Below are 11,898 nucleotides of genomic sequence, written 5' to 3'. Positions count from 1 at the left end.
CTTTCAATGTAAAAGTAATGGCTAATTGGGGAGGGGAAACTATTATAACAGAACAAATGGTTTAGAGATGAATAAAAAATGTATAGAGTTGATAAAAGTGTTGCTGTTTTTCTAAGAAGAGTTTGTTACGTGGGTTTTTAAACATAAATCAATGTTAAAAAAATGCATAAATTAAGGTGGTTTTTTTTTGGAAGTGTCACCATGTATTATTAAAGAATTACCTACAATATTTTGTTAATTTCTTTACTAGTTAGTAAAAAGAAAAAACTAGAAAATTCATGACCCTGTTAATTACAATTAGATTTTCCATAAATGAAGTTCTTTATCATAAAATGAACAAGAAACTATTAAATAATCAGTTAAGCCGGTTGTTAGCGGGGACTGCTTTATATCAACCCCATAAGAGAGTGATTTGTGTTTTGTGTAACTTGTCATTTCGTTAAGATCACCTACAAAAATGACAAAATATTAACAACTGTGGGATATATTTTGATTTTCCCATAAAATAAACTAAAAAATCTTACTATTTAGGACTTTAAACCCATTGTGCATACACGCGGCTACCAAAATATCTTCGTTGGAATTCCAACGTAATCTCCAAACTCCTCCCCCAACTTTGGTATCTTTTAAGCAGGCTTTCATGTTACGACAATCCCAATATTTTACATATTCGTCGTAGCTTTATAAGAGAAGTTAATTTTAATATGATGGTAGCAAAAGTGTCATTAAATTCGTGGTTAAATTTAAAACACACCTTCCACTAACTAAATGAAATTCTGATTTGCTACAGACAGCAATGCTCGTAACACCCATGGAATGTTGTTGGCTTTGAAAGGCCGCTTTTGCGAGATCAGTTCGAAGGTCCCAACATTTGAGTGAACAATCATCTCCACCTTAACAAGTGGTTCAGATTTAGAATACACTCCGTAACAACCAATCATAATAGTGCAAATGGAAAAAATGTTTGACAGTTGTTTTGTATAGTCCAAATTTTGGAATAGAATGATAAATGCTTGAATAGTTCATACTACTGATGTGATTAATATTTTCCTGAATGACTGATAAAATCAAATTTGTCATTTTTTCATTAAAATGCCAAACATTTTCAAAATGAAGTGTTTCTGAAAAGCAAGGCCTACCAGAATACAGAATGTTTCTGTTGTGTTTGTGAAATGCAATGGCCCATACTTCGTATTCGTGACCTTTCCATTGGGTTATGTTATCTAGACTAGTGCTTGGAACTTGGAATACATTTTGCAAAGTTAAATAACCAGTTGTATCACAGGTCGCAACAAGTCCAACATCTCTTTGGAAATTGAGAAACCAAATGTAAATTTGTGTGATAGGATAAATGGAGGTACTCGTAATTGAGAACTTACATCTCTGAGCAATCTAATGACATAACAATACTGCAATTGTTTGAAGATTGAAAACACTGTTCTTCAATTAAAGTGCCATTCTCAGGATTGAGAGACGACAATGATAAATTTCCATCAGACATGGCTGAGGCTAAATAGGTTTTCACATTGTCACTCAACCATCTAACATCCAAAACACCAGCTGAAGGAATTTGTTGATATAGAGTACATTCATTTTTCCCATCAAATTTATAAACTAAAATCCCTCCAACTCGTTTATCTTTATCCTATGATTATAAAAAAACTATAAAATATCTTTCGATAGTTAACATCAACTAGTAGTTATATTACTTCAATTAGTTCATATTCCCCACATAAAAATGTATTGTGAAAAGGAGCGGGAAACCACGAGACAACATCGGCGTAGTGCTCAACAGTAGTAGACCACACGGTATTTGGTTCTTCAATGGACATTTCTTTATTACAGGAGGGCAATACATGAAACATAGGGTACGATAAAGACATTAAAATAATTAGCTGCGCGCATTTCTTTCTGTCTCCATCAAGCATTCCCTAACTAAAATGCGGGCATGAACAATCCCTCTTTTAAGTCTTTCAGCAGAGCTTTTACTGCCTGAATAAGTTGGTCGAATATCTTTGCCCAACTCTTCAATTACCGCGAGAAGCTGCGCGTATTTTGATTGTGGAGCTTGTCGTAATGCTGCAATACCTAAAGCAGTACCACTATGGGGATTTTGTGGGTGAGCTAGGCCCACAGCAGCTGCTTGAGTGGCAGATAATATGGTTAAGTCTTCCGACATTATGTTTATATTTCGTGGTGTACCAGGATTACCAGGTGAGTCAGTAGATCTAGAGTCATCGTCTATGTTCGACCTTTTTAAGTTCAAGACAAGAAAAAAAGTAACTCTCAACGTAAAAGAAAAAGCCTTTAACAAGTAAGCCTTGGCCCAAAAAAAGTTTGACGTAACTAACTTTATTAACATTAATTTTACTTTTAAGGCCTACGTAACATACCTTTTATGGTGATATTGAGGATTTTGGCTCATTATTAAAACATAAAATAACGTATTAGTATCTTACTATCAATAAAAATAACGAAATTCCTTCAGATCCAGTTCAAAATAACGGGTATTTTTTACAATAAGCATTAAGTAGCGACCAAGGAGGATAATAACCCTTGGTAGCGACTAAGCGATCTCGAGTGCTCTCCGGGCGCACTTGATGAGTTTTTACCCTCCAATGGTAGGCCAAGAGTAAGCTCAGAACAGCTCGTGATGAGATTCGTGCAATCCGCTGTCTCGCTCAGTGATGCCAGGTCGCGAAAATTGAATTTTCCTTTTAGGACTAGTGTTTTCCAAAACACTAAAAACAATGATATTTGCGTAAAACAATTACTTGGGACGTTTTAAAACAAAAATAACAAATGCCTTGAAGAAAATAATACTTTTATTTTCATCTCGAAATGAATAAAAACTAGGAACAATTTTACCAGTATACAGTTTGTACATGGAGGAAGCAGTGCTTCCACTTCCAAAAGATCATTTTACTCAGACATAAGCTGAAAAATACCCACTTTTACCCTTTCCAAATTTCAAAAATACCCTTAAAATTCCCACAAGAATCAAACAATAAAATACACACTTTTACCCATTTTAAATTTAAAAATACCCTGAAAATTCCCATAAACAATGTAGTTTAATTATCACAGTTTTTTCTTTAATTTTTACAAAGAAAAAGACACTAATATTAATGGTAGGTATGCAATTCGCTTACTAAGAGACGAAAACAATATATTTGTCTGCTCCAATCGGCAAAGCTGACAACAGAGAAAGAACCTAAAAGGGTCTCGACATAAGCAAAACCAGTTTTCCACTTACGGCCAACTAAGTTACACTTTGTCAAAAAGGGAAATTATATTTCATGGTAGATTATTTAAAAAAAAAATTAAATACCCTTAAATTTCCAATGAAATGTTCAAAATACCCTCATTTTACCCATTACCCTCTACCTCGAAAAAAAATCCCTCTCGGGGTCAATTTTACGTGAAAAGGGGTAAAATACCCTCAAAGTGGAAGCACTGGGAGGAAGAGAGAGGAGGCTTTATGAATAACCTTTTTACCCCGGGAGCTTGATGCCAACTCCCACAGGGTAGGAGAGTGGGGACTAACAAAAAAGGGGATCAGCATCCGTCGGTTTTCGTGCCGTCTCACGCGTTCCCTATTTGGCGCCCTCTTTTAGTGTTTAGGCGTACTCGGTGTAATTTCTCAACGGGCAACAATTTCAACAAAAATAGAGGGAGCCAACTAGAGAACGTGCAGCCAGGCCGTAAGAGTTAACGGATGCTGATCCCCTTTTTGTCATCCCCCACTCTCCTATCCTGTGGGAGTTGGCATCAAGCTCCTGGGGTAAAAAGGTTATTCATAAAGCCTCCTCTCTCTTCCTCCATGGTTTGTACTAATGCGGAAAAAGTCGTTCGGACTTGTTCCTGAAGGCCAGTTATTTAGCAGACAACTTTCCAAATTGAAAAAAAATAAAATAAAAAATTGCAGAGGTGCCAGCTAAAGCGAATCCGACAACATACCAGTGGTGGGCAAAATCGCGATTTTTTTCGCATCAAATTCACCCGTTAGCTTCAGCCCATAAAATATCAGATAATATATATTAATACGTTCGAAGTTTTCGCACTGTGATCTGTTATTGGAAACCGTTTCTCCTGAGTAGGCTTTCCCCAATTCGTTGATACGATCGTGGCTCTAGAGATCTGCTAAGGCTTTGTTCGGGGGAAAGAAGTTCAGTTTTTTAAAGCTAAATCGAACGAATTAGTTATTTCTAAATCAAAAAGAAGATTCCCGTTAATTGATTTCGAGAATAGTTCAAATTTTGGAATGGGTAGCTGAACCTCCCGGAGTTTGAATTCGAGTTCGAGATGCGAATTTGGGAAAATTGTACTGAGGAGTTCAGAATCACAATTCAGAATTTATTTCACCTAGTGGGAACATCATTTGACGTTTTTGCTTCTACCACTAGAAATAGTTGAATCAGGATCATGATTACTATTCAGTGACTAAATATTGATCTTATCACATACAATCGGAAACATCGTAAAAAATTCAACACCGTTTGTATTCGAAAGTTAGATTGACGTTGAATAAATAGCATTATAACTAGAGCATAGCGCCGAACCAATTTTCAACGGCGGCGGCGGTTACGATAATTAGTTCGTCGGCGGCGTTGAACAAAAATCGGCGGCGGCGGCGTCCAAGGGGAAAAACTCGAATTTATATCTCAAAACACAATTATTGTACTTTAATAATGGAAATTAATTCGGCGGCGAAATAAAAATGTTTCGGTGGCGGCAGCGTTTCGGCGTTATCTAAATAATGGCGGCGGCGCTATCCTCTAATTATAACTCATTTTCTCAAGATAATTGGCGGGGCCGAGCTAGAGGTATCTGAGCATTTGACAAGTTATATTTAATTTAAAAGGGTTAGAACACGAGCCACGCATTGTCAAGATCACACATTACGTCAGAATGTATAAAAACACCCACACCCACACCCATACGCGCACTACATACCGCACTGGGACCCCATCGGTAAATGGATCGACCAATAGTTGACGACCAAATAAGTACCCGCTTTATTTATCAATAATTTGCGTAAAAAACCTTTAACGATGAATCGGAAAAAAAAAACGTGTAGAGGTGATCTTATTCCGATATGGAAAAACCAAAAAAAACAGAGATAGCCCAAAATTCCTAAAAGACGTGTGTCTTCATAAAGCTACACATATAAGGACATCAACTTTTATTTTCTAATAGTGTGTTTCATATGTATAGTTTCAATGGAACACAACAAAGGATCTCACAAGGTCGTTTCAAGACAAATTTAACACTGGAAGAGAAAAACAAAGTTAACGTCCTCATATGTATAGTTTAAATGGAAACACACAGAAGGTTATCACATTGCAGTTTAAATACAAATAATACACTTTCAGAAAACCAAAGTGGAGGTCCTTATATGTATAGTTGCAATGGAACACACGAAAGGTTCTCACAAAGTATTTTCAAGACAAATTTAACACTGGAAGAAAAAACAAAGTTAAGGTCCTCATATGAATAGTTTCAATAAAAGCCACAAAAGGTTCTCAAATAGTAGTTTAAATACAAATAAAACATCCTATCAGGAAATCATAATGAAGGTCCTCATATACAGGGCCGTGCAGAGGTATCCTGGGGCCCGGGGTCGAACTTACTCGTGGGCCCCTTCGATTTTTACCCCCGCCCTTGAGCCCTGAAACTTTTTCCCAACTTACCTTGATTTGCACCCCCCCCTTGAGCTTCTTGGATGGGCCCTACAGCTACGGGCCCCCCTCGTGGGCCCTTTTCATCCGGGCCACGGGGATTTTGCCCCCCCCTCTGCACGGCCCTGCTCATATGTACAGTTTCAATGGAAACAATCGAAGGGTAGCCATATGAGTAGAATTAATGTAAATACATTAATTTTACCTAAATTAACATTTTAGGTAGTTATTGAGGATATTATAAATGTAATACAGGGTCGTTCCTGGGGCGGTGAAAAACTGCCCACAAAAAGTTCAAGAGGGCCCACCGCCGTGCTTCTCGGGCCCCCAAAGTAATTGCATTAATAGGACGGAATAATTGGTTTTGAAAAATTCAATACATGCTATAGTGGTTTCAATTTGGACGATCATATTTTAACAAATCTTTAAAAAAAATTAATGTTAAAAAGAGCCTTCAAATATAATTGGGCCCAAGGCCCCAAAAATCTTTAAGACGGCCCTGTTGCCAGCACCTCCATCGGATACTTTTAAGCAGAAGTGCCCAAGACTATATTTGGCAGAATTTTCTCTGTGCGGCCCTCATGTCGTATAATGGAATGTCTCAGGTTCCATATCAAGGATGGCTATTTGTGAAGTGTTTTATCACGCAGCGCCTTTAGTTCTTGGTTTAGATTTGTTTACACAGTTGACCAGTTGTTCCATTCGCTCTTCAGTAGCAGTGCCAGGGAGTAAGCAAGATAATTCCACCAAGGGGGCCCAAAAATAATATTCGCTCAACTATTTCGCGGTTAAGTATTTATTTCCTGAAAACAATAAGCTAAAGAAGAGGCCCCAAAATGCTTCTAAACGGTCCAAATTTTAAAAACTTACTTTGTCTACCTTGCTAACACTTTCTGGCAACGCCGCTGCTGCTCTTTTACTATCCAACCAGTGCCAGTAGCCGCTTGGATTATTAAATTAAATTATATTTTTTTCTTTATAAGTGTGCCCTAGTAACTTAACAATGGCCTTACTTAATTACAACTTATTTTCTGTTAAACGCAGTTTTTCACGAGTTTGGAGTGGATGTACCAAACAATGTATATTAAAAAGCTTAACCTTTTACTGTAAGGCACTTGTGCAAGATTGGTTAAATATGTGACAAAAGCTTTGTTCGTTAGTATCAATAAACAATTTCGAATTAACAAAAATATTTTTAGTTTACTAAGTAAATAATAACCTGGCGCTTTAGGATCGTCGTGTTCCCAGGGGAGGGGGAGCTCAGCCCCCCAGGTTTTATTTCAGAGGAGGCCCGACCGCCCTCTGCCCCCCGGATCGTCGCCGCTGCTTGATTCCAGATTCAAGGGAAATTATCACTACGCTACTAGAAAAATCACAATCAGAAATCGATATAAAATGTAATAAAAATCGCGAGTTCGAACACTCGCTACAATTCTTTGCATTTTTGTTCTGTAAAGGAAACCATGGTCTTACTTATTTGAATCAAATTTCTGAGTTTGAATCCCTCACTACTGTTAGTCCTATCTTGCATCTCGAGTGCAATTTGAAACCCCTTAGAGTTAAGCTATCGGTCGCAACATTTGAAGCTTTGAGTAATCGAAAAAATTTCGATTCGCGATTTTGAAACAAAGCGTGTAAAACTGAGCCGATCGTAATCACAAATCTAATTTGCCTATCATTTCTTGGGAGATATCATGTTCATGAAAAAGATTTATAGATTTGAGAATATTCTGCATCGAATTTGTGATTCTAATCGAAGCTTTAAAGCTGGATTAGAATAGTGATTGATAATTCGATTATTACTTTAGCCAATAGTATCGCTAGTTGAACGATTTCAAATTACAATTTGTAAATATATACGTTCCAATTTGTAATATAAAACCAATAGAAGGAAATGAATCACGATTTTGCCCACCTATGTATTTAAGCCATCATATTTTTTAAAAAAAGCTACCTGGTTAAAACGGAACACTTGCCACAGGTCCTGGCTTTCAGAAATATTACTTCTGGGCGATTTCCTTGCTCGTTCTCTTTAGTTCTTTAGTTCGAAAATGCCCAACAAAGGTTCACAGAGCCAGGCCAGAGTTCGATCTCTGATCCCGTAGGAGTTAAGTTTGGATTTTAGCAGCTCGTGAGGAACGGAATCAAACACCTTCTTGAAGTCCAGGAAGAGGAGATCAACCCGGCCGGCCTTGTCCAGACCATGCAACGAGTTCTCGACACAACAGAGGAGTTCTGTACTGAACCCATCCCTGAAGCCGTGCTGATTGGGATTTACTAGGTTGTGATGCTCGAGGCTTCAGTGTACTCGTCCAGTTTAAGAACTTGAGAGAGCAGGGCGATGGGCCTATATTCCGCTGGATCGGTTAGGTCGCCCCCCTTTGGAAATGGGGGGGGGGACGTTGGCAGTGCTCCAATCGGCGGGGATTTCGCCGGTATCATATGAGAACTGGAAGAGATATGCGAGAGGCGAAGCTAGGGCATCCGCACATTTCTTGAGCAGAGAAGCCTGGATTTCATATGGGCCAGGAGTTTTGTTGGCTTTAACCTGTTGCAGCAGTTTACCAACACCCCCGACAATGAAGACGAAGTCGGACATCGAAGGGGCCCTAGAGGGCAAGAGTGGCACTTCCTCCAATCGAAGATCGAGAAAAGTTCTTTGGAAGCTGTCCGCCAGAAGATTGGCTTTCGCCGTCGGACATGTGGTGATTACGCCGCCGCTGTGAAGGTCGGGAACTCTCGTAGTTTTGGCCTTCCTCGCTACGAGCTGGTAAATCTAGCGCCGATTGGCAGCGAGATCTGGGGCGGTGCGGTCGATGTGGTGGGTTCTGGCAGCCCGGAGAGCGTAATTAACGATCGATCGGTGGCGGGAAAATCTCTGGATGTTCTCGGCGGTCGGGTACAGTTTATCCCGATTATACCTGCGCTTGGAAATGCGAATAAGCCGGCGCAGGGAGTTCCCCACCCAGGGAAGATTACGCCGGGAGGAGATGCGCTTCGTTGGGACGTGAGCGTCGACGAGGAGGGTAAGCTCTCTCTTTAGGGTGTTCCATGACTCCTGAACGGAGTCTTCAGTGTAGATGAGCGAGGAGCTGATCTCTGTATAGATAGCCCTGACATAGTTTCTAACAATCTGTGGAGATCGGACTTTCCTCACTGTAGGAAGTCGTGATCAGCAAGGGGTAATGGTCCAATTGCGCAGTTCTCATTTGCGCAGTTCCCATTAGCGCATATGTAATTGTGCGGTTTTCCATTTGCGCATATGCAATTGTGCGGTTTTCCATTTGCGCAGTTTCCCATTTCCGCAGTTTTCCACTTGCGCAGATATTTTCCATTTGCGCGGTTCCTCATGACTTAAATAATATATATTAAGCCTTTTTTCCTTGGGAAAAGGTATTACGTGTTGGTTTTTTTGTCAAAACTTTGTATAGCATCCAGCTGAACTGCTAGTGCATGTTTTATGTTCGGTCGTGCTGTAAATACCAATAATTTTAATGTTTTTCTACGGATAAATATTGTTCGTTGAACTATTCTCTAGGGTATATATGTTTAGTCGAACTTCAAACCGAAGTTTCTCGGCCTTCCGGCTATGATGAAAATGTAATATCTGTTCACTGTAAATAATTTTCTCGGTACTTAAGAATATTTAAGTATTATTGAGAAGTTCAAACCGACCCTCAAATAAGCTGAAGCTACCCGAAAAAAAAGCTATACCGAACCGAAAATAAGTAAATTCGTCGTAATCGTGTTTTATTTTCAATTCAAAAATTCTTTTAATTGCTTGTTATTTATGGGGACCAACTAATTTCACATTTCTGCCACCAGGTTTAGCAAAAACTAGGAATAATTGGCGCTAGTCAAGTTAGAAAGCAGACAACTTTTCGATTTATTATATACTCCCTTTTTACGATACGTTAGGTTAATAATAAGTTGGACAATACTTGGTTCGTTATGGCTAGGTCCTGTCCTCTAGGTCGCGTTGTATACTGTCCATCGTGATAGCAAGAATGGGGTTGTGGTAGCGTCGCACGCCCCCAGCGCTCGAGCGATGTGAGTGCGCGGTGCCTTCAGGCGCCAATACATAGCGTATGATTCTTAAGATTATCTTACATTTCCAGCGTAGTACAGGCTATAGTTCCGGTTGAGCTAAGGTTATGTTAGGTGGCCGCCGCAAGCTAAGGCTAGGTAGGGTAAGATGACTGCCGCAGGCCTAAGCTAGGCAGATATCATTATTTAACCTTAGTCGAACAGCCGATAAGCTACGATTCGCTGTTCGACTAGAAATATATTCCCAAGATATTAACCTGAGGAAAACCTGGAAATCATTGGTATTTACAGCGCTAGAGGACCTTAATCGTACGCTAACAGCTCTGGTGGAATGCTAAACAAGGTTATGTATTAAAAAAAACCCACAAACAACCCTTCTTCAAGGAAAAATGGCTTAATACGCAATATGTACGTCATGAGAAGCCGCGTATATGGAAACCCGCGCTAATGGGGAAAAACTGAGCTAATGGTAATCTGCGCCAAGGGCGTATCCAGGATTTTATTTCAGGGGGGGTTTTGAGGGAAAATTTCAAGGGGGGGGGGTACTGACGGACGTTTCACTGATTTTTATTAGGCACCCCCCGCACTCCAGTCATCAGCATTTCGGGGGGGGGGGGTTGAACCCCCAACCCCCCCCCCCCTTAAATACGCCCTTGATCTGCGCAAACGGTGAACTGAGTCTAAAAGATTCCCACCAGAAAGATTGTCCATGGTGGTCTCCTTGACGCACTGCGTAAGATTAGAGGCAAGCGTTGCATGCAGGAAGGCAGTCGCTTCAGTGAAGAAGCTGGTGAGGGAGATCCTATTAATACTTGGGAAATCGAAGTCACAAGGATAAGGTCGGAATGGACATCACTGAGTGACAAGTTCTGTGAGTTTTTTAGTATAGGCCGTCGAAGCAGAGGGCGGGCGATACACGCAGCAGAAACACATACACGAAGAGCCGACTGAGATCGGAAAAACGACGTTTTTTTCGATAAAAAGCTAAAATTTTACAAATAATACATGTTTTTTAATCATTTTCCGAAATATTAACTGGTAAATTTCTTTGTTTACATTTTTTTCCCGAAAAAAAATCAATTTAATCATGGCTTAACCGTCCCCGACCTCTAATATAGAACTCCGTACCCTAGATTCGAATTCTGCGAGCTTTCTTCTGGACGCTTTTGTAGCGAAGCGTTTACACACTTCTGGCACGTGACCTTCGAAAAATCGGCCTCCATTATTCGCTCGCTGTATTGTCCTTTCGCAACTTTGATGACGCGCTGTTCGCCACCAATAAGGCGCAAAGAGATGGGCAAAAACCGAATTTTCCGAGCTCGCGCTCTTTAATATTGAGCTAGACGGCGGCGCTCGCGCTCACTCTCTTTTTTTACCCGAGACTGGAGCTCGCGCTCTTTTCTCTTTGTTTTGCCAGAGTGTGGAGCTCACACTCTTTGGAGCTCAGAGCGCTCCCACCTCTGATACGGCGCCATTAATAACGCGCGAGACAAATCCTGTTTCAAATAACAGACACTGCGCGTAAATTTTATTTTAATGTTCCGTTAAATTAGTTACATTTTCAGAAAGCCCGCCGTTCAATTAACTAGAAAAATATCAAGTACCTTAGTTTCTAATCAATCAAGTCAACATTGAAAATTATCTCTTTAATGGTGAATCCCGTAATTTACAAGCTTTTCCGGTCATTTTTTCGCCATTCTTTACTTCTCGTTGATAGTTGATACTTTCCCGCTTTGAAAGTGTTGCCGTGCGATCTGAACCCTGTCGTCTTCATTGTCGAATAGGTAGACTTTTTAATAAACTCAATGAAAGAAATAATTAAGTGTTTTAATTATAAATGAAAAACGTTCTATGAATTGTTAATACATAAGAGTAAAAAATGCATTTACTCATAAGCCAAAGTGCCAAATTTGTCTTCAAAAAGCTGTGTAAAATCAGTTTAGTAAACAATCTTCGTCAAAATCAACTTAAAATATGTTATTTCGCCGTAACGGTATCATGTTTAATTTTTTTAATTGGTCACTCTTTTTGTTAATATATTTTTTTAAAAGGTAAGGATGAGGGGAGGGGAACGGAATAATGCGGGTAATGTAACTGGCGTATTTCGCAGGGAGTCTTCACACCAGTTACGAATTATGGGCGACTTGCCGCTAGATAGTGCCACCTAGGA

At 39.7% G+C, this 11,898-nt stretch overlaps 1 protein-coding gene across 2 annotated transcripts; it reads right to left on the bottom strand.

Annotated features, from left to right (window-relative positions):
• Positions 1 to 15: 15 nt before the first annotated feature.
• LOC149932039 (diphthine methyltransferase) lies at positions 16 to 2,560 on the bottom strand. Of its 2 annotated transcripts, XM_090157457.1 has the most exons (7): positions 2,394 to 2,560; positions 1,710 to 1,834; positions 1,380 to 1,645; positions 1,140 to 1,306; positions 755 to 893; positions 525 to 679; positions 16 to 449 (listed from the first exon to the last, which is right to left on the bottom strand). In XM_090157457.1, the coding sequence occupies exons 2-7, from the start codon at positions 1,830 to 1,832 to the stop codon at positions 298 to 300; spliced, it is 1,002 nt and encodes a 333-aa protein (XP_090013583.1). In that variant the 5' UTR covers positions 1,833 to 1,834; positions 2,394 to 2,560; the 3' UTR covers positions 16 to 297. The 2 variants fall into 2 exon arrangements, with proteins under 2 accessions (XP_090013583.1, XP_090013582.1); XM_090157456.1 differs by lacking the exon at positions 2,394 to 2,560 and having other exon boundaries at positions 1,710 to 1,887.
• Between the last annotated feature and the right edge of the window lie 9,338 nt (positions 2,561 to 11,898).

Source organism: Leiobunum rupestre, chromosome 8 (assembly GCF_980474605.1).
Source record: "Leiobunum rupestre chromosome 8, qqLeiRupe1.1.hap1, whole genome shotgun sequence".
NCBI classification, from domain to species: domain Eukaryota; kingdom Metazoa; phylum Arthropoda; class Arachnida; order Opiliones; family Sclerosomatidae; genus Leiobunum; species Leiobunum rupestre.
Note: the sequence above shows the minus strand (reverse complement) of the source record. Positions and strands in the feature narration are given on the sequence as shown.

Bases quoted from the DNA above. Each gene is read 5' to 3' on its own strand.
- LOC149932039 (XM_090157456.1), bottom strand. From the start codon at position 1,883: ATGTCTTTATCGTACCCTATGTTTCATGTATTGCCCTCCTGTAATAAA. The intron at 680-754 runs GTGTGTTTTAAA...TCTCTTATAAAG, and splicing joins TTTCATTTAGTTAGTGGAAG to CTACGACGAATATGTAAAAT. The intron at 450-524 runs GTAAGATTTTTT...TCATTTTTGTAG, and splicing joins TGGGTTTAAAGTCCTAAATA to GTGATCTTAACGAAATGACA.